The sequence below is a fragment of the Sciurus vulgaris genome (assembly GCF_902686455.1).
Source record: "Sciurus vulgaris genome assembly, chromosome: 2".
Classification (NCBI taxonomy): domain Eukaryota; kingdom Metazoa; phylum Chordata; class Mammalia; order Rodentia; family Sciuridae; genus Sciurus; species Sciurus vulgaris.
Window position 1 is genome coordinate 76,987,380 of NC_136462.1, and position 22,372 is coordinate 77,009,751.

General features: G+C 50.2%; 1 protein-coding gene across 2 annotated transcripts; it reads right to left on the minus strand.

Moving 5' to 3' along the window:
* Positions 1–419: 419 nt before the first annotated feature.
* On the minus strand, positions 420–21,210 carry NYNRIN (NYN domain and retroviral integrase containing). Of its 2 annotated transcripts, XM_079127273.1 has the most exons (10): positions 21,077–21,210; positions 20,721–20,935; positions 10,885–11,543; positions 9,148–10,755; positions 8,064–8,194; positions 7,832–7,928; positions 6,504–6,605; positions 6,189–6,290; positions 2,632–5,078; positions 2,370–2,545 (listed from the first exon to the last, which is right to left on the minus strand). In XM_079127273.1, the coding sequence occupies exons 2-10, from the start codon at positions 20,916–20,918 to the stop codon at positions 2,505–2,507; spliced, it is 5,385 nt and encodes a 1,794-aa protein (XP_078983399.1). In that variant the 5' UTR covers positions 20,919–20,935; positions 21,077–21,210; the 3' UTR covers positions 2,370–2,504. The 2 variants fall into 2 exon arrangements, with proteins under 2 accessions (XP_078983398.1, XP_078983399.1); XM_079127272.1 differs by having other exon boundaries at positions 420–5,078.
* Between the last annotated feature and the right edge of the window lie 1,162 nt (positions 21,211–22,372).

Genomic DNA, 22,372 nt, shown 5'->3' on the forward strand with positions numbered 1-22,372 from the left:
TTTCAGAATAGTCAATATTCAAACCTGGGTCCATCAGGTTTCCAATGTAAGTCAAGCTGGTCTGGCACTAACGCCACTCTCCTATGCCAGGAGCCATGTGTCTTCCTTCCACCCTGCCCATTTCCAAGACATGAACTGGGAGAATGCCAGCTTGGAGAACTTGGGAGTTGAACTTGGGAGAGTCCTAGGCTCAGGGTCCCCCTCTCAGCTCTGCCATGAACAGTTGAGGGGGCCTTAAACACATTACTCCCTGTACCTGGTGTCCTCATCTCACAAAAAGCTTGAGCCAGTTGATCTTAAAAAGATCCTATAGAATTCTGTAAGTCCACCTGGGAAACAGCAGCCATGCCCCAAAACTGTTGCCATCCTCCTCACTCCCCAACTGAGTCTGAAGCTAAGAAAAAGAACTAAACGTTGGCTCCAGTTTAATCTGTTTATTGACAAATAAAATGGGGGGAAATCTTGAAAAGGGATATAAGATAAAAATGCAGTTAAGAGGGAACGCATACAGCTGGGAGGGTAATGTGAGGTTGGAACACAGTATCGGAAGAAGAGGAAGAGAAGGCACAAGGATGGGAGGCGAGGAAATGGAGTATCTGCTAAAAATTCTGCAGCTAACCTTTCAGTTTCTCAGTTGTCATCCAATCACTCATTCCTGGATAGGATTTAACAGCTGAACTTGGTTTAAGGATAATATTCAGGTAGTTTGTCTACAAGGTTGGAAAATGGGGAGTTTGAAGGAAAGTGGGCTAGGATTTCAAAGGATTCTCTTGCTTGAACCTATTGCCAGAACACTTTTCATAGTGAACTGGGAGTTGGGAAGTTTAATTGTGGTCCAAGCTCCACCCTCAACAAGCTGTGTGACTCTGGGCAAATTATTTTCCTTCTCCGGGCCTCTTTACTGTAAAATAAGTGGATTGGACTCAATGGCAGGTTCTCTTCTGACTCTAGCACTCTGCCAAGTGTCCTGGCAACCTGAGGGAGGCCAGAAGTCTGGCCCAGCTTCCTCAGAAATGAAACCACTCAGAGGCCCAGCCAGAGACATGGTGCTGGCCTTCACCAAAGACTGGTTGTTCAGAGCAGCAGCAATTCAGAGAGGTGAGTGCAGGCACACCCACCTGTGAGGAACTCATTCTTAACTGCAAGAGTGATCCTTGCTGAGAATGGCTCTGAGGGAGCTTGGGTTTGACTCTACACAGAAGGCAAATTCAGAGGACAGGGCGGTGGCAGGGTGTCCAGACAAAGCAATCACACACTATGTGGGGGTCTAAGGATACAGTGAAAGCAGAAGGAGTGGAAAGTGGTGGGCTTTGGAATGGGGTTGAGAAGTAAAGTCATGTCAGCACCTGACTGTGTGCCAGACTGCTCACTTCAGACACCTCGCCCCCCCACCTGCAAAACAGAGGCCAGGACCCCTTGGTCCAATAGAAGCAGCTCTTCAGGTAGAGATGCCACACTTGGCATCAAGATCCTTAATTCCTGTGGGGTCAACTCCATCAAAGCAGGGGGCAGGAGTTGTCTCCATCAGCTGGAGTCAAATGAGGTAGACCACTCATCCTTTCCTCCTGCCTTTCCCACACTGACAAATGGGTGGCTCATGGCTGGCCATCTTCTTACCCTGAGCCGCTACCCTCAAGGCCCAGGAGGACTGCCAGACTCTCCTTAACAGCTGGTGAAGCTGAGCCTGGCCTTACAAAGCTGATCATAGCCAATATGGGTTTACATCAGCAACAACCTCAAGGGCAAAGGCTTCCCAAATGCAGACAGAGGAAAGGCACCCAGATTGGAGGTTTCTGTTTGGGAGAGGACTGGGGTTCCAACTGGGAGGTCCAGAATCACACCGTTTCACGGTTAAGACAGTCAGGTGTCTTTACACCTGCGTGTGTATAAAGGGGGAAAAGGATACTTGGGGAACAAGACAGCCTGGCCTACTTTTTAGTGAGGGGACTTTTCTTCTCCCCAGTGTAAAAGTGCCAGAGGCCCATATTGAGCAGCCTTTGGCAAATTTTCTGAATACCCCAAATTGGGGGTTCTTCCATAGGGACACTGGCCCTAGTTCAAGGCAATTCAGCAAAGCTTTATGAAGCAACATTTCTACAAAAGGCACAACTGAAGCCCCACAGGGCAAGAGCACAGCTGAAGCAGTGGGGGAGCAGGGAAGGGGGTATGACCTAGCAGCAGAAACCCAGGACCCCTGGGCAGGAGCCTCCACAGCTGCTCCAGCTCACTGCTCCAAGACCTTGAAGGACAGGGGTGTGCCACTCTTAGCAAAGGCCTTCATCAAACTGCTGGGATAGATGCAGCCCAGCTTCTCTGGGGTTGGGAAGCCCCACACCCTATAGAGAGACAGGCTCAGCCGATCCCCAATGTAAAAAGGACCCACCCATTTGGCACTGCTGCCGTTCCTGGGGAGGGACAGCAAGAGGACCTGGTCACCCACGTTCCACTCCTTCTCCTGGCTCTCCCGTCTGAAGCGCCGGTTGTCAGCCTTTTCACTTGCCTTTTCAGCCACCTTGCAGTGGAGCTCCAGCAGCTCCCCCATCAGCTGTAGCAGGAAGATATCCATCTTGAGCCCTTCGATGTTGGCACTGCTCATCTCCCACCACAGGGGCTCACTCACCCTCAGCTCACCCCCAGTCAGGATCTGGAAGGGCGTGGCCTCTGAGGAGGCGGTCCGGAAGGCCAGGTGCAGCAAGGGCAGGGAAGCTGCCCACTTCTTGCCGTGTAGGAAGATGAACTCCTTCAGGGCCCTCTTGAATTCCCAGTAGACCTCTGAGCTCACCAGGCAGGGGAACTGCAGGTCCCTACTCAGGGTGGTCACCTGCGCTCCCAGGGCCAGCCCACAGCTCACCAGGACATGCCGGGCAAACTGAGGGCCCTGTGCTGCCTCCAGCCTCACAGGGACACCCCACCTAGCAAACACATGCTGAAGCAACACCTGGGCCACAGCCACATGCGTGTATGGCCTCAGTGGGAAGGCTTCCACCCACCTGGTGTTAGGGTCAGCCACAATGAGCACATGCTTGTGGCCCTCCTCGCTTACAGTGACTGGACCCACCACCTCTATCTGCAGGTTTGACCAAGGGGCCGTCGACCTAAGAGGCCAAGGTGACTCGATAACCTTCAACTCACTGCCTATGAGATTGCGGGGAATGCAGAACAAGCAGCTCCTGCAGTAATCTCTTACATGCTCCTGCATCCCGGGCCACCACCCCAACAACCTCAACTTCTTATAGGTCTCCTCTGGCCTCTGGTGGGCCCCCATGGGGATGTCATGCACAGAGAAGATCAGATCCCTCCGGAGTTGTGTTGGGACTACCCAGACCCTGGGCTTTTTATCTCCCTTGAACATCAGCAGACCACTCTCCTTGTCAAGGCTGAGGGAGTTAAAGGCAGAACTGAAAGGGGAGGAGCCAGATAACTTCTGCCCAGCCTGCAGTCTGGCGATGATATCAGCCAGGGTGCTGTCACTCAATTGTAATGCCAGCAAGTTAGGCTTCTTGCCCATAGTATGGGGAGTCACTACAGGGACTGGCACATCCTTTGGTAAATTCCACCATTGACCAGTCCCTTGGGCACCCTGCTTGGCCAGGGTATCCACTGTCACAGCAAACAGAGAGCCCCGATAGGAGGTTCGGTAGATAAATGGAAGGGATGAGAGACCAGAGGTGAGGGATATGATGTAGGAGAGCAGGCTTGGGTGAGGTAGTGGAGCCCCATCAGAGGAGAGGAAACCCCGGGCCCTCCAGAGGGGCAAGAGCTCCCAGAGGAGACTGAAGATCCAGTTGCAGTGGGTGAGGAAAACCACCGGGAGCTGGGACTGGCCAAAGCGCTCCAGGCCACAGGCCACAGCTGCCAGGTGGGCATAGGTTGGTGTGTAAGGAGAGCAAGAGAAGGAGAGGGAGACAGGGGCGCTGGTGGGAGACAGGACATAGAGACCAAAGCCAGCACACCACTCATCCTCACGGTAAAAGCAATAACCAGACATGTGGATGCAGACAAAAGTGGACAGGTCAGAAAATGGAGGCAGAACCTGGAAGAAACGGGGCATGGAGGAAGCTGGTGTCAGAAGCCGATTTTCCCTCAGCAGGCCCTGGAGAAGGGTCAATTCTAGGGCCCTCTTGCCTTTGTCCTGTACCAAGAGGGACCATCGGATTAACCATGCTTTGGAAACCCTGCGGCCCTCCCTTGCCTCAGGGTCTGCAGAGGTCCTGGAGGCGTAGCAAAGGTCTAGGACCACTGGGGTGTCTCCAATGCAGCGGGAGAAATGCTTGAGGGCCCAGGCCACCGCGTAGGGGCTGTCTCCTCCTGACTGGGGGCCCTCGCTCTCCTCATCGGGGAGGAGGGGTTTCGAGGTATAGGCGATGGGGTGCTTCCTCCCTGAGTGTTCCTGGTGGAGGATGGCTGTCAGGGCCACTTGGCTCACCATCACCTCCAGGCGGAAGGGCAGCTGGGAGTTGGGGGCCGTCAGGCAGAGGGCGGACACCAGGGCTCGCTTCAGGGCCAGGAAGGCATTTTCGTGCTCCCGGTCCCACTGCCAGTCTGGCTTCTGCTTGAGGAGGCTGTGCAGGGGGCCCACCAGGGCTTCATAGTCAGGGATGGCATCCCGGTGGGAATCCATAAACCCCACAAAGAAGGAAAGCGCGGTGAAGTTGCTAGGGATGGGCAACTGGGCCAGCTGGGTGAGGACCTGCTGGCAGGGAGCCCCCCCATCCCAGGGAATGCCCAGGTAGGGAGAGGCCACACCTGGCAGGAGATCGATGTCTAGGGCCCCGTCAGGGGGGTCGTGGAGACTGAGGCACCGGAGGATTTCCTCAGAAAGGGAGGGGCACTCGACTCTGAACACTGATGCCAGGGAAGAATCAAGGTCATCCTCATTCTCTGACAGCTTTGGCCATCCCTGCTCCTCCCTCAGCTCCTCTTCCTGCTGTTCTTCCTTCTCCTCCCTGACTTCTTCCAAGTTCTGTGGATCCTGCAGGGGCCCAGTGTCAGCATCATCATTCAGCTCAGAGATGCGGGCTGAGCTGGGAGGAAGGGTCTTCCACACCTTCAGGAAGTTGCCAATGTCTGTGTCCAACCTATACAAAACAGGAAGAAAAATAGGGGAAGGAGGCAGCACCACCCAGACATCATCCAGGGCAAGATACATCTGTGGATGCCCCACAGAGCCTTACCCCAGTGCCAAGTGTCCCTGAGGCTAAGCTGAGCACCAGCCTCCCACACAGCGTGATCTCAGGCACAGCCCTGCCAGCAAATACTTGCTGTAACCCCTGAATCTGCCCAAACCTCAACTTTAAAGATTCATCTGTGCTGTGATGACTCATCAAATCAAAACCTCATGGACCAAGATGTATTCAGACGAGTTTTAAACCAATAATTTAACCAAAGATGACTGGTAGCTTACAACCTGCCCCAGGATGAGCATTCCAGGGGAAAGTCAACACAGGAAGTACAGCCCAGCACTCAGTAGACAAACCTTGGTCTCCTTCCAAACTGATGAAATGAGGGTAGGGGCCTGGCCCAGGAAGCAGTGCCCTGTCCAGAAGCTAAGGTCCCCTAGTGGCCCCAAGGCATTGGAAAGTGGGCATCACAGTGGCTCAGCAGGTGGAGCCAGAAGATCAGAGTTACTGCAAATCAATTCTGTTCACACCAACAAAGTAACCTCCTAAAAGTCACATAAGTCTCAAATTCCTCATCTATAAATTGAGAGTGGTCATGGCATCTAACTCAAATTGTGAGGATCAAAGGAGATAATAAAGGAAACAGCATATACTTTAGACACAGCTTCCCTTGGACAAGAATGAAGCTGTTCATTGCCACATCAGCACCAACAGCATAAAAGGGAAATAGTCAAATGACCCTCAACCAGAGAATCAATAAATCTGCTAGATGGGGACTTACATAATGGAATACTACATGGTCATTAACATGGGCTACATGATTTAGCATACCTAATAAAACATTGAGCCAGTGGTGGAAGGATGTATACAGTATTAAAGCATCTATGTAAAATATTAAAACCTTCCTTACATTGCTTATGGATGCATCAGTATATGGTAGAAGTAAGGACACGAAAAGCAAATCACTCTGTTCATTTTTAAGCAGTAGACAAATATTGGTTAATACTAGAGGGAAGTTCTGGTCAGTCCTGAGAGGACCTGGGAGGCAGGGGAGGCCTCACCTATTACCTGTTTGGCTTCTTCAGAAACTCATCCAAAGTAGGGCCATCTCGGCCCAATGGGTCATCTGGTACCATGAAGAGATTCCCCGCAAAGGTGAAGGGCAGAAGGCTGGAACCCAGGAGAGAAAGGGGTGTGGTCAGAGATGAGCCCTTGACTTACCCACACCATGTTGCTGCCTGGCACAGAGGCTGAGGCCCCCATTCCCCACAGGTGCTGCAAACATACTCCAAGGCCCCTGTCTTTGCCCCAACATCTTCCCTGCCAGGAGCTGCCCAACATCAAGCAGACTGAGTGTCTCAAAGCCCTAGGGAGCTGCCTCACCGATTTTTAACCATCAGTTTCTTGGAATTATTCATCAGGATGTGAATCTGCTCATTGGTGACAATGATGCCATCTGTCTCCTCCGCCAGCTTTACCATGAACCTGCAGGGAAAAGGGCCCCCTTACACAAATATTCCAATATTCTTCAAATGCACAACATTCACATATATGCAAATATATACATATATATATACATATATATATGTGCTAACACACATAAAAACACATACCTGAAACCTATTTTTCCAAGTTTCCAAGACTCTCCCCAAAAGAGGGCTATACCCAGGAAAGAAAACAGACTACCTACTTCAACAATGCTCAGACTACCCAAAGCATGCCATTCCACAAGTGCCCAGCAGAGGGGGCCTTCTGCAGAGCAGCCGTCTTCCCTCACATCTAGACCTGAATTTGGAGGCATTTAATTTGGAGGCACCTTTGGCTGACTCCCCAAGGAGGATGCCTGAGTAGTCCTGCCCAGCCCTTCCTGGGACCAAAGGCTGGGTGGATGCCAGGTTAGGAAAAGTAGGGGAGAAACAGAACTTCTCCCTGCCCAACATGGGAGGTGCCTAATTGAAGCCAAGACCCTCCGTCAGCCTGGCATCAACTTCAATCCCGGAGCAGGACTTTCCTTACCCCAACAGAGACAGGGTTACAGGCTCCCCCAGGCACACTGCTCCCATAGCCATTCTGGAGAGTGGGTGCTTAGGGTTGACAGACAGAGAAGCATTTGGGGTTTTTTTTTGTTTGTTTGTTTTTTTGTTTTTTTGCGGTGCTGGGGATTGAACCCAGGGCCTTGTGCTTGCGAGGCAGGCACTCTACCAACTGAGCTATATCCCCAGCCCAGCATTTGGGTTTCTGACAGACCAGGCCAGGCTAACTTCATTTCCAGAGCCCTGCCCAGGGCACCATCTATGTACAGCCATATGCCTCCCCCTCGTGCCAGGGCTGAGAGAAGGTAAAAGACTGAAGCAGTTCCTTAAGACATGAACTTCAACCCAAACTGGTACCCAAAAACCCAGGGTACCTCTTACTCTCACTCAAAGCACAGAGTTCATCCAATCCAAAGCAGTGGGCATAGGCCCACAGGCCATGGCGGGAGAAAGCCAGTTAACTCATGGAAACAGTGCCAGAGTCCAAAGCCAAGAGAAACCCTTGGGCTTGGGTAGAGCAAACCTTGAGCCCTCCCATCTCTCCTTGAGCCCATCCTCTAGGGCATGATTCCCTGACACATTTGCCATCATTTCCCCAGAGAAAATGGATTGGGACTCCACCTGACACCCATCCAGGTCCAACCCCGGGTCCCCACAGAGGTCTGGGGTGCAGTGTACCTATAATCGTAGGTGGTGATCTTCTTGCCATTCTCTAGCTGGGAGGGGGTGATTGAAAGCATCTTGAGTGAATGGAGCTTTGTCAGAAAGTGGCTCTCTGGCAATGAAAGGCAGAGACAGAGATGATCAGAGAAGACGCTAGGTGGGAAAGGCCATGGTGGGAGCAGGGGCAGAAAGGCAGAAGAAAAGCATGGTGATGCTGGGAGAGTTGGGTGGACAGCAGACATCTCACCTCTCACCCTCCGGTTCTTCTTCAGCTGCCAGGTGGGCACAAATACAGTGACTTCTCGGTGTCCCCGGTTCCAGAAATACTGCACTGCCATGGCAATGCCTCGGCAGGAGAAGAAGTGCTGGAGGCCATGCCTGTGGGGTAGTGGGAGGTGAGGGAGCAGCTTCCCAAATGCAGGAGAAATGGCTCTGCCTCACAGGTCCTCCCTCAAGGCCAGCCCTGGGACAGTGATCGGGCAATGCCAGGGGACCCCAGCTTCAGCACCAAAGACACCAACAACTCCCTTCTCCCTTATCTCAGCCTCAAACATTCTGTGAGTGACTACTGGGTACAGGGCACTGCCAAACACTCTGTGTGTGTGTGTGTGTGTGTGTGTGTGTGTGCGCGCGCGCGCGCGCTCACACGGGCGCACAAGCACATGTGCATGCACGCACGTATTTACAGACATTAACAAGAAGAGGAAGAATGCTGCCCTTCCATTCAAAGAGTTCAGTTTAGACCTCATAACAAACAAAAATTCCCTGACCACCTACTGTGTGCTGAGTGTGTGCTCAGCACAGATCACTACTCTGCCATGTGGCAAACTAAGCGGTCTGGCATGTATTTATCCTAATATCTCTGTAACAGTAGGCACTGTGCAGGGAGGGCCATCTCTAAGGAACAGCGTGGTCAGGAAAAGCTTCAAAAGGGATCTGTGCTGGGTCTTGACATTTGGGTTAAATGTTTAAAAGCTGGCCTTGGCAGAGCATGGGCCTTGGCAGCGGACTAATCTGAACCCAAAGACAGCTGAGCCCCTGGCTGACTCAGGGACTTGGGACTCTAAGCCTGTTTCTTCATCTACCATAAAGGAAGAACAGTAACCTGCCCTCACAGGGTTACTGTGAGGATTCAATGCACACTGCTGGGCATGCAGCGGCCACTTAACATACGCCACCTCCCACCAATGCAGGCGCCCTTCTTTTCCCCATTTGAACCCTATGCCTCCCATATGGAAGTCAGGAAAGGATGCCCACACTCAGTTGTCCAGGGATACCCTGCCCCAGCTCCCCAGCATTCCCAGGCTACCTTCTGCCCCACAGCTACTCACACCATGGCCACGCTGCTGCCATCAATAACCACTCGCCGCAACTCCTGGTTTCCAGGTTCCCCTGACAAATTCAACTCAAAGGGTGTGTTCAGGGCCTCATGGTACCTCTGGAAGCTGGTCACTGTGCTGCTTGTCTGTTGGTGGCGAAATGGCTGCCTTGGGGCACCCTCCCAAGCCCCCAGGAGTCCCTCCATCTGGAACTGATGCTTGCTGCTGAGGGCTAGGGTGCTACTGGGCTGGGAACCCTGCCTTCCAGTCGCCTGGCCCTTTGGTGAGGATGCACTACCCCTGGATGAAGGGTGGACTTCATTTAGAAGTTTGGCTACATCCAACGCTGGCCCTGCATCTGTGGGCACTTTCTGGGCTGCAGGTGTCTTGGAAGCTCTGGAGGCTTTAGAAGTTGCAGGTGCTTTGGGTGTCACTGGTGTTTTAGGAGCTGCAGGTGCTTTGAAAGCTGTAGACCCTGTTTTAGGCATGGGCCTGGCTTGAGCTTTGGCTGTCTGGAGACCTGCAGGTGATGTTTTCATTGCAGGCATCTTCTGAGCCGGGGGAGTCTTTGGAGTGGCAGACAGTACTCGAGCTGTGGATGACAGTGCCGGTTGATCCATGGCTGCTTTTTCAGCTGTGGGCACCACAGGAACCGCTGGCTTTGTTGGACCCGAAGGCACTTTGGGAGCTGCAGGCTCTGTGTGTGCCGCCCGCATCACTGGGGCTGTAGGCACTTTGGGAGCTGCGGGCAGTCCTTGGGTTGTGGGTGGGTTTTCCGCTTTGGACACTGCTGCAGCCAGGGGCACTTCGAGAGTTTCAGGCACTGTCTGAGCTTCAGATACTAATTGGGCCGTCAACCGACCTTGGGTCATGGGCCTCCCTTGAGCTGTGGGCACCTTTTGCTCTGCGAGCATCCCTTGCTCTGTGGGCGGTACTGGAGAGGGCCCCTTTTCCAGGACCTTACAGTCCAATGGCACACTTCCTTGATTCCCAGGCTCACCTCTAGCTTGTAGTTGGGGTGCAGAAATCAAAGGTGGCCCTATCTGTGGAAGTTCTGGACTAAGTTTGTCCTTTACAGTAGAGCCCACCGGGACCACCAATAAACTAGTGATTTTGGAGGCGGTCTCTGGCCTTGGGAAATTCTGTAGGGCTGTCTCTCCTCCCAGCTCCCCATCTGGTTTACAAGCTGGGCTTTCCGCACTGGGCAGAGGAGTCAGCTCTTTCTGCTTCCATTCCAGATTTAAGGGCAAAGGATTCTGTCCTGGCAGCTTCAGCTGAATGGGGCCCAGTGGCCTCTGCCAAAAGGGGAAATTGAAGCCTGCCTGGGACAGGAGCCAGGCCAGGTGGAGAGAATGCAGTTCATTGATCCTCCAGAAGGTTGCAGCAATAGCCCCCGGCCACAAGGGACCAAAGGCTGGCCCTGGGGCCCAGGCCTTCCAGGACGGACACACTCCTAGCACTGACACAGGAGTCTGGAAGGGGAGTTTATCTTCCACCCTCTGGACCTGTCTTTGCTGTAACAAGGTTTGTGAGTGGTTCGCAGAGTCTTGGCTGCTGCTGGCTTGCACGGGCCCCTCCTCTTGAGCACGGTCCTTACCACCTTGTTTGTTGGAACTGACCCTGGAGAAAGTTCAAGTTTGTTGAAAAGGTAGGAAGGCCAATTCAATCACAAGCTACCTAGTACTATTTCATTGGGGTAAGGGGACAAGGGTAGGGTCAGAGAAGCCAGACTCATTCTCTAGAACTTACCGTACCAGCTGGTTTGCTGTCTCCTGGTGTGTGCTCTGGGGTGGGATCAGTGACCCAGTGGCTCCTAGGCTGGTTAATCTCTTTGGACTTTCCAGGCCCCCATTCTGCAGGGTCCCCATTTCCAGAAAGGACCCAGGACTCTCTCCCATGGACACCATGGCCAGGCCTTCCTTCTTTTGCTGGGGAGGGCAGATCAGCACCTCAGGGTTGGAGTGGGTGTTGGAGATGCCAAAGTGGCTGAGCCACTCAATGATGTCCTCCTTGCCTGCAGCATCCCGCACCAGGCTCAGCAGCAGCTCCTGGACTGCTGGGGGCAGCTGAAGGAGGTCCCCTGCATACTGGTCACCACGGATCCACACCAGGGCCCCAAAAGCCCGGGTCACTTCAGCCTCCCAGATACCACGGGGAGTCAGCAGAGGGGCAGGGCCCCAGCGCAGCCGTGCCACCAACTCCTCCAGCCAGTTCTGGGTCATGGTGAAAGACTCAGTCAGCCCACCCACCATCAGGGAGCCAGGGGGGCCAGGGACCAGGTAGGCCAGGGTGCTCCAGCAGAGACAGTCCAGGAAGAGGCCTTGGGCCCCCAGGAAGGCGCAGTGCAGCAGCGGCGGGTAGCGGACCTCCTTCCACAGCTCTGGGCTGCACAGGCCCTTCAGGTACTCCTGAGCAAAGTGGGGAAAACAAAAGGAAGCCAGGCTATTACAGGTGTGCTACTGGCTCTGCCCTCCTAACCCACAGGCCAGTCCCTTGCTAAGCATGTGCCCTCTGTTGCCTTCTTTCCCAGGGCATCCTTTCTCTCCATCCTGCTCCCTCGCACACCCATTTCTTTCCAGGGGATATGGATAGAATCAGGGAGACCTAGAGGAGAGGAGGGGAAAGAACCCAGACTTGGAATCAAGGAAGCTGGTTACAGTTCCAATGTGGCCTCAGTAGATTAGGATTCTGGGAAATCTGTCATCCTCTCAAGGACTCAGTCTCCTCACCTACAAAATGGCAGGCTAAACTAGATACTTGTGGGTGGGTCCAGTCCTCCTTTGACATTCCAAAATTGTCTAACCGTAAGGGGAAAAAGGGTCACACACCACCAAGCACTTTGTCAGGAACATGGGCCAAGTTGTTTGTCCCCATCTGTCTGTGTTTCCCCATCTGTAAAATGGGGGATAATAATGATTCCTGCCTCACTAGACTACTCAAAGTTTCAGTGAGCTCATACGTAAGAAGCGCTCAGCATGGTGACTGGCACAACCCATTTCCATTTTGCAGCTTAGAGAGCTATGCAGCTTGCCCAAGGGCACACAGCTCAAAGGTGACTGTGCCAGGATCACAGTCATGTCTGTCTGTCTGTCTGACTCTGAAACCAGAGCTCTTTCCATCTCCTCTGACTGACTGCACAGTGACTACCAGGTAATCCTGTGGGATTCTGCCTTAATCCCCCTCCAGAACGTCTCTAGCACAACCTGTACCCGTAACCATGGTAACTCTGTTCCAGAGAAGAGAGAAGATAAGTTGCTGGGCAGTGTCCAGGGGAGGGGCCCACAGATACATACAACATCTAACCAGAAGGAAGGCCTCTCACTCTCTGGCTGATCAAGTCCTCAGGTTCACAGGGAAAGGGCCTGGGAGAGGTTGGGATCCCCACTCTCTGGCTGAGTTCCACCAGCAAAGCCCCAGGAGCTCCAAGGATACGTGAGGGCTCCATTTAACCCACCAGCCCACGTGGACTGCACTCAGTCTCATGTTCCTCCATATCCCTGATTCTGTTACAATCATCCCTCTTCCTGCTTTCCCCTGACAGTTCTATTAGGAAACGGTTGGTCCATTTTGGATCTCTAAGAGCCATCCCGAAGACGACACCAGCACTACCACCTCTTCTCAGAATTCAGGCCAACCTCCTTGCTCAGGCTGACGCTTGCCTCTCGCACACAGCCCAGGCCATGGCCTGCCACTCCTTCCCCAAAAGGCCTGAAACACATAGCCCCTTTTTAAGTCAAAACCAGCACAAAATCTGAGGGACATCCCAAGACAACCCCTCCCATCAGAACCTCAGGCTGGTCCCACTGCCCTGCAAGGGAGAATCTGATCAGGTGCAGATAACACTCACTTTAACATATGCTCCCCAATCCTGTGCACCCCACATTCCAATGACATGAAAACAATATGCAAACATGAAGAGGAGTGCTGGGGAAGAATAATATAGATGGCCTCTTTCTCTTTTCCAAAAAGAGCTCAGAATAGTTATTGGTTCATCAACCATTTTATATATATACATATATAAAATGGTTGATATATATATATATATCTTTATATATAAAAATATAAAATATTATAGGATATATAAATATATATTCATATCATATATTATATATGATATATAAAAATATATATATTATATATACATATTTTATACCAGGGATTGAACCTAGGGGCACTTTACCACTGAGCCACATTCTCAGTCATTTTTTTATATTTTATTTGGAGACAGAGTCTTGCTGAGTTGCTTAGGACCTTGGTACATGGCTGAGGCTGGCTTTGAACTCCCAATCCTCCTGCCTCAGCCTCCCAAACCACTGGGATTATAGGCATGTGCTACCATGCCCAGCAATGGTTCAATAATTTTATTTGAAAGATATAGGAACTGGGATAATTTTCAAAATAATAAATGTGAACTAACGTTTATTTGGAACTTACTATGTGCCAGGTACTTTACATACATTATCACATTTATTCCTCTTTCAATCCTACAAGAAAATCACATTATCCACCCACACACAAATTTGTGTGTGTGGGTGTATGTGTGCTGTGCTGGGGATTGAACCCAGCAGGGCCCCATTCTGATCTCTGTTCCCAGCCCTTTCTATTTTATTTTGGGACAGGGTCTCTCCAAGTTGTACAGTAGGTCTCAGACTGTGATCCTCCTGCCTCAGCCCAAACCACTGGGATTACGGTGTGCACTACAGTGCCTGGCACTCTTTATCCTCATTTAAATGAGAAAGGAAGGTCACATGTCTAAGATCTCAGATAGGATAGGATACTAAGTACTGTGACCCCAAAGTCTAGGGTCTTAACAGTGGTGCTATCTGTCCTGGAAGGCAAGAGACCACAAGGAAACAATAAGCATTCACAGTCCAGAAAGATACCTGGAACAACTTTCCTGCCTAGACCTCAGCCAGACCTTTTTCCTCCAAAAGGAGAAAAAATTGAGAAGAAATAGAAACAACTGGATAAATGTTGCAAATGAAGAGAAAAAGAGAGGTACATTAGCAAATCACCCAATGTTCCACAGATCCTTTGTCAATTTGTAAGCTGAATAAAAGATTAACACCAAGTTTTATCATATTGTTCTATACTTGTCAAGGTGCTTTATCCCTTGGCATCTGACTTAGAATTCGCCTTTCTCATAACTCAGTTGTCATTCATTGTCTGCTTGCCACCACCCCAACTGACACTGAAGAATATTCAAAGACTCAGAAAATGACAGCACCAAGAAAGGAAACGGAGTGCTCTAAAAGTCCAATCACCCCTACACACACACACACACACACACACACACACAGGCTGGGCAAGTTCCTCCCCACCTCCTTCCTGGAGAGTTGCTATCTAGAGAGTTAAAACAAGGTCTTAGGATTAGAGGTTGATCAGCATACATATAAAACCAGGGAGGGAGGAGGAGAGTCAAATAATGACATAGAGAATGAAAACTGAATGCAGAGAAACTCATTCTTCCCATTCAGAGATTCAGTAGCCAGACCCTCATCCTCTGGGCTGCAGAAAAGAATACATTCTGGGCAATGTATTCTTGGCCAACCCAAGAGCAAAGACTTAAGGACCATGACAGGGGTTCTCCAACAGTCAGTTGTTTCCATTAAGCTCCAAATCAACAAATCTCCTCCACAGCGCAGCTCTCAATCAGCTTTTTGTCCTTCACTGTTAGTTACACAAGGATTCCCAGGTATATAACAAAAACTTCTAATGCAAAACAGAGACACCAAAACATAAAGAAGAAAGAACAAATTGAAAGAAGAGAAACTAGGCAGGCAGAGGAAAACTTCAAAAAGTTTACTCTCACTACTCTTCTCAGAGAGATACTAAAGAATATGGTAGTGCCAGACACGGTAGTGCACACCTGTAAATCCAGCAGCTCAGGAGGCTGAGGCAGGAGGATTGAAAGTTCAAAGTCAGCCTCAGCAACTTAGTGAGGCCCCAAGAAACTCAGTGAGACCCTGCCTCTTAAAAACTCCAAAAATGGGGCTGGGGATGTGGCTCAGTGGTTAAGCATCCCTGGGTTCAATTTCCAATGCCGCCCCCCAAAAAGAATATGGTACACACTAAAAAGAAGAGGATACTACTTTTCAAAAGAGAGAACACAAGTAACTTTTAGATGTCAAAAATACAATAGCAGGGGCTGGGGTTGTAGCTCAGTGGTAGAGCACTTGCCTGGCATGTGTGAGCCACTGGGCTCAATTCTCAGCGCTGCATATAAATAAATGAATAAAATAAAGGTTCATCAACATCTTTAAAAACATTTTTAAAAGTACAATAGCAGAAATGAAAAACTCAAGATACAACTGAGGAAAACCTCAGAAAACAGAAAAAAGTTAGAAAATAGGAAAAAAAAAAATAGAAAAGTAGAGGACCTCCAGTAAGATTAATCTCTGAATAAGAACTCAGGAGGGCACAGAGAGGAATCAGCAAAGGAGTTCCCCCCAATTTTCTAGATCTTGAGACCATGAAGTCCAGATAGAGAGGCCCACTGAGTTGATGGGGAAAACGGACCCTCATGCAAAGGGGTCTCACTGGGAGACCTCAAAACAGGGGGGGGGGAAGGGAAAATATCTTGTACTATGACCAGGCTCCAGAATAGCATCAGACTTTTCAAAAGTAAGATGTCAATGGAGTAATGCCTTCACATTTCTGAAGGAAAATGATTTCCCATGTATAATTCAAAAACAATTATCAATTAAGAGACCTTCAGATATGAAACCCAAACATGCAGTAACCCAACATTTTTCCTCTATAAAACCTTTCTTAGGAAGCCGCTTCTCTTAGTTTGCTGTTTTCTGCTTCCATAACAGAATATCACAAACTGGGTAATTTATAACGAACAGAAATTTATTTGGGTCATGGTTCTAGAGCCTGAGAAGCCTGGGAGCATGGCATTGGCATCTGGGAAGGACCACTGTGCTGTGTTGTAACATACCCGGAGGGCAAGACAGAGAAAGGGGCAAGAGGGGGCCAAACTTGTAGCAAGTTCACCTTGTGATAACGAGTCCCCTCGCACAATAATGGCATTAATCCACTCAAGACAGCACAGTCCTCATGATCTAAACACCTCTTAAAGGGCCCACCTCTTCATACTGTTATAATGGCAACTAAATTTTAACTTGACTTTTGGAGCAGATATTCAAACCATAGCACCACTGCAGAGCAATTTTCCAATAAAACCAAGAAGGGAGATCGGATGTAGGGAAGAAGCAAAGACAATCTCCAGAATGATGGTGAAGAGAAATCTGAGTTTATTCATACATTTAACAAATTATTGCTGACAACTCTCCACATACTAAGTACTGTTTCAGGATGATGACTGTCATCACAGAGGGCAATGAGTTCAGACTGAGTATGACTCAACAGAGAAGTGTGTTGAAAACAATCATCAGCATACCCTTTGCCAGTGCACCATCTTTTGAACCTGATGAAATTACTGATGAATGCATTCCATCAACCCAAAAAAGAGAAAGACATGTGGTCCAGTAAACAAAAAATTTAACAAAGAAAAAAGGCTAAGGGATACCAAACAGGACAGTACACTGAAGTCTCAGGATGACAGCTGCCTGGAAAGCAGCTGGAGGAATGTTTGCCAAAAAAAGGAACTAAAAGAATACCTTGAATGGCTAGATTGACTACTATAGATTGGATCTGTATAGATGGATCTTTCGGGGGATGTCTCCCGAAAACCCATGCTTTAAAGGCTTGGTCCTCAGCTTGGAAGCTGTTGGGAGGTAGCTGAACTTCTGGGTGGTGAGGCCTAGTGGAAGGAAGTTGAGTCATCGTGGGTATGCCCTTGAGGGCAACATTAGGACCCCAGCCCTCTCCTTTCTCTAACTTTGCTTCACAGTCACCATGAGGCAAACAAGCTATCTCCACCTGTGCTCCCACCAAGATGCACTGCACTGCAACAGGCCCAAAGCAACAGGGCAAAGCAACTATGAACAGAAACCTCTGAAACTATGAGCCAAAACAAATATTTCCTCCTTATAAGTTGATTATATCAGGTATTTTGTCACAGTGATATATTGGGAGGTATAAGAATTAGCAATAGACACAAAGAAAAACAAGCAAATTGAAAAACAAGGAGTTCTTAACTTCAGTGAACCAAAAGTAAAAATAATACACTTTAATGCATAGATATGAATGATATGGGCATAGGCAAAAGGAGGCAAATAGTAAATACAGATTTGAGAAAAAAATGAAACACAACTATTTTGGGAAGAAAGAGGGACGACAGAGTAAGGGATCTAAATCCTCACATGCAATAATTGGAAGTAAAAAAGAAAACATCTAAATTGATCAAAATATGACAGTGTTTATATCTCTTTTTTTTTAAGAGAAGTAGAGATACATAAATGCCAGAGCAAATATGTCTATGGGAAAGGGCACCAAAGAGGAACAGGGGGGCTGGGGCGATAGCTCAGCTGGTAGAGTGCTTGCCTCGCAAGCACAAGGCCCTGAGTTTGATCCCCAGTGCCGCAAAAAAAAAAAAAAAAGGAACAGGGTAGGGAGCCACTAGATTCTTTTGTAAAATTGTTTTAAATTATTGGGCTTTTAAAATGCATATTACTTGATTAAAAAAAAAAATACACTTTAAAGAAAAAGAGGAATTAATTGCTCACAATCCAGTTAGGTGTGCTGATATGTTTCACAATCGGCTAGGGGCTAGGGGGAATACAGCCCTGATTTGTACATTTGCCAGTTTCCATGGTTGGATACTCCCACCATGGCTGTAAATACTCTTCCCCTGGCTTACCAAGTTCCTGAGATTTTGACCATGGGTCTAGTAGGAGCCAAGTCCAGCACTTCCCTGACCACAACCAACGTCCATGGTTCTGCTTCAGTGCAGAACCAGGACAGATCAACTACCATCTGACAGCAAAGTCAGAGCTGGCAAGCCTCATGATGTCCTGCAGTTCTAGAACCATCTCCAGAAGTCACCTCTCCTCCTGTCAGGGTCTTTGGGCTCCCCATCACCTCCCACTATTCTCTCCTGAAAAGGAAAGAGGCAAACATGTCACTTTTCCTCTCTGCCATCAACCCATCCTGACATTATTGCCAAGGAGGGCAGAGGGAATGATCAGGGCTTGTCCTTGGGTTCTTCTAAACATTATTAAAACTCTCCTCTCCACTTGCTGATTTCACCCAAGAGAAGCCAGGCCTCCCCAGTGTTTTGCTGCCTGGAAATGTGATCACAGCAACATCATTGATATTTTCTAGATCCCACTACTACTACAAAAAAAATTTAAAGGCACTCAAGTTTAGAGATTTTCCTGGAAAAACAAGTGCATAAAATGTAAAAACATGCCCTAGCCAGGCCCTTCTCCTGATGATCCTATATATTTCATGATTCCTCCTCCACTCAAACCCAAACAAGATCCACACCCCCACACCCCTTCCCCCATTCTGCAACCTCCAGTCTCACAAGTCCTCTTCACCAGTTGACCTATATACAGGAAGGTCATTATCAAAGTCAAAATTTCACATCCCTACAGCTGGGATTGGGGTCAGCCATACCATCCCCCTGTAGAAACCACATGACATCCTTACACTTGGGAAACATTCATATAGTATTTAATACAAATAAACTTTACAAACAAAGGAGAGCCAGACCCAGGGAAGGAAAAGGACTTGCTCAGTTATACAAATAGTTAATAACAGTAATACCTGACATCTGTCCCCATAGCTGTCTGCATTTTGCATAAGTTTTTAGCTGTAATTATTTCAGGTGACTCTCACAACTACTGCACAAAGTGAGTATTATATTTTGCCTTACAGATAAGGAAAAAGGCTCAAAGGGGCAAATTATTTGACCAGGTAACTCGATGAGGAGGTAGCAAACCCCAATCTCAAACTCTCTCCATCATACTCCTCTCTCTGGCAATAATTTGGTGACAGTACATCAAACCCAGATCTTCTAACCCCTAGGACAAAATCTTATCCACCCTATCTTCCCCATTCTCCTGCCTCCAAAGTTTCTTCTTTCTAAAGGAGAGAGTAACCCACACTATATTCTCACCTTCAACAGTGCCTTTGCAGGGGGAGGGAGAATTGAGGGAGCCACTGAATTCACTTAACATGGCTTTGGCGTGGGAGCCTGGGATGTTAGAACCTATGACCCAAAGAACACTGAGGCAGCAGTGAGAGCTAGAGCTGACAAGGCCTGGAGAAGCTCACCCAGGATTCAAGAAAGCAGAAGGGAGCAGAGCATCTCAGAAAGTGCTACCCCATAAAGGGGTGAGCTGTGTATTTCATAGTAACCAAAAAGATTAAGAACCCAAGCTTCTTTTGTTAACCTATCCCATCCCAGCTTCTGGAACTTCTTACTCTGGGGGCTCCTGCACATCTGTTGTTAGAGCCAACATCCCTCCCCTTCCCAGCACCTCTGTCTTGAAAAACCTTCCCCTCCCCCAGTACCACTGTCAGAATGGAAAACCCTCTCCTCCCCCAGCACCTCTGTCTAAATTGGAAGAACTGCTGACACAGCAGCTCAACCAAGGGGCTGAGGGAGGAACTTCCCAGCCTGCCTGCCCTCCAGCTGGCTGTTTGGGGCCTTCCTACCCATGGCCTTGACCAATTAGGTTATTGGGAAAGACCTAGTTGCATGCAGGTGTGGGCGTCTGCTGGAAGGTGGTCTGGAGTAAAGAGAGCAGATAGCAGTCCTACCGGGATGAGATAACGCGAGGGAATCTAAGCAAAGAGGAAGACATTGACCACAATTAGAGCATAGGAACAGAGAGGCCCAAGGGGAGGAGAAACTTGTGAGAGAATCCAGGGAGACTGCAAGAGAGACATGCTGTGACCTGGCCTGTCCAACATCTAGCCCACACAGCAGCCACTTTCATTCAGAAGCCCACAGTTCTCCTTCCAATCCCCTCCCATCCCCAAGGTTTAGTGTCCCAGAGCAGTTACAACCCACCCTGAGCCCTACTAGAGCCTGCCTAGAGCATCAAAGTGTGAACCAGGGAACCCAGAATCCTGTGTTCTGGTCCAACCCCCACCATCCTGCACCCACTTGACCCTGAGGACTCAGGCAAGCCCCTTGACCTGATTCTCAGTACCTGAGCTGTAAAATGCCAACAATGCTTCAAAAGTATCTCGAAGGGCCCCCTCTAGTCCCAGTACTCAGGGAGCACCCCAAGGATTTAAGGAGGCAGAGGAATGCAGGCCTTCCAGAGTCTTGGTGGAGAACAAAGAGGTGTGTTGCAGAGGCCACAAAAATGCAGAGCCTTAAATTGCTCCCCAGATGGAAAAGCAGGGCAGTGAATACTGGAGCCTGGTCAGGGAAGGCCTGTGGGGAGACACACCATGCCGACTCTCCCAGCACACTTGAGGAACAGAAGTGACACGCAAGAGAGGGGTGGGGTAGAAAAGAAAGAAAGAACTAGAGGGAAGAGGCTGATAGGGAAAGAGCCAGGTCTGCAGATCTGGAGAGACTGGAAGATGGCCCATTACCTGCAAGCCAAACTGTCGGATCTAGGTCTGGGGACCTCTGAGGACCACATCTCCCCTAAGTGGGGGAGGGAGGGATCTGGCTGGAAGGGACGGGTGGGGTGTGGAGAGAAGCTGTTTACCTTGGCTTTGCCGGTGTTCTCCCGGGGCCCCTCAAGTTGCAGCCAGAAATAGGGGGTGTCCGGGCGGCTCTGGAAGGCGTTCAGCTTTACCCTGAAGATGCGCTGCACTTGCAGCCGCTGCCTCTGCACCCGAGGCTTCGATTTTGTCTGCACCATGAACCATTCCTGAGTCGGGGGGTCACCCCCAGACAAGAGCATGGCTGCCCTTCCCTTCCCTAGAAAGAGGGAGACGACAGTGTCACCAGGGTCCCAGCGCGGGAGGCGCCCCAGCCCCCGGCCTGAGGAACCTAAGCCACGCCCCCTCCCTGCGGCGCGCCCCCCGCCACCGCCACGGTCCTACAGGCTCTGAGACCCACCCGCCACCGCTCAGACGCCCGCCCTCCCGAACTCCGTCCCTTTCTGCGGCTGCTCCAGCGACAGGCTCTTCCTTGCCAGGGGTTGTAGCTGGGGGTGGGACCGGTCGGGCTCCCGCCGCCCTTCCCTCCTCCCCCCGTTCTCCCCTCCACCACTCAGCCAGTCCCTCCTGGATAAACTCTCTGTCTGCTGGGTCGCTTAAAGGGGCGCGGGAGACAGAGGGAGGGAGAGGAAGAGCGGACGGGAAGGAGGGGGCGGGGAGGGTCCTGAAAACCTCTGCTTTCAACCCTAGTTTGGGCCCAGAGCCAGAATCCAGGGGTCAAAGTTAATTTCCTTCCACATTCCCCTTTCCCTTGTAGAAGGGAAGAGGAGGGAAGAGTTGGTCTCGGGGACCCTCTCTTGAGATTTGAAACAGGGCCTCCTCCCCACTATCCCCAGGCCACCCAGGCATCCCAAGAGAACAGCGTCTGCAGCCACCCCTTCCCGTGGAGGAAAGGGTTAAGGAAGAGCAGGGTGGGGAGCCCAGGGAGGCTGGGGACTGAGGAAACTCTGGGCTGGAGACCAAGCAGGAAGCAAAGGGGAACAGCGCTGACTCCCCACCCCCACTCAAGAATGGGACAGCCTGGGGCTGGCAGACAGCCCAGAGCCTCCTGAAGCCCCCCAGGGTAGAGGGGCAGGGGTAGCTGCCAGAGTTTTCAGACTTGAGTTGTTTATGAAAGCCCTTTTTAGCAAGTGTGAGTTATACTATGAGGGTAGTGAGAGTGAGGATCTGGTTGGTAACACAACCTCTGAGGTCTCCTTCCACCCTTGACCTACAGCCAGCCAGCCGATTGACATGAGTGGTCTGGGACTAGGCCTGGGCTGGGGGCCACCTTCAAAACCCAGGTCCCAGAGGCACAAAGAATACCTTATACAGACCTGTGCCCTGAAAAGAACCCAGTGCTATGGAGGCAGGGTCTGCATTTGGACCTCAGGGACCTTACTTTTCAAACCAAAATCAAGAGCCAGTGTCTGATAGGCACAAGTGTGCCTATGGGGACAAAGGGGAATGGATTTTAAATTAGGCCTGCCCTGAAACATCTGGGCTGCAGGGCTATCTATGTTGTCGGTACAGGCAAGGGCCCAACTGGGAGTGGGGAGAAGTCTAGAGTTTACACTACTCCTAGTTTAGTCCAGACTCAGCCCACCACCCCCTACCACCACCAGTTCTGGTCCCCAGATTGGAACCCAGAGAGGGAAAAGGTGATCTGTGTGCGCTCTGGCTAATTGACTCCTAGTCCTGCCCCTCAAGTGGCAAA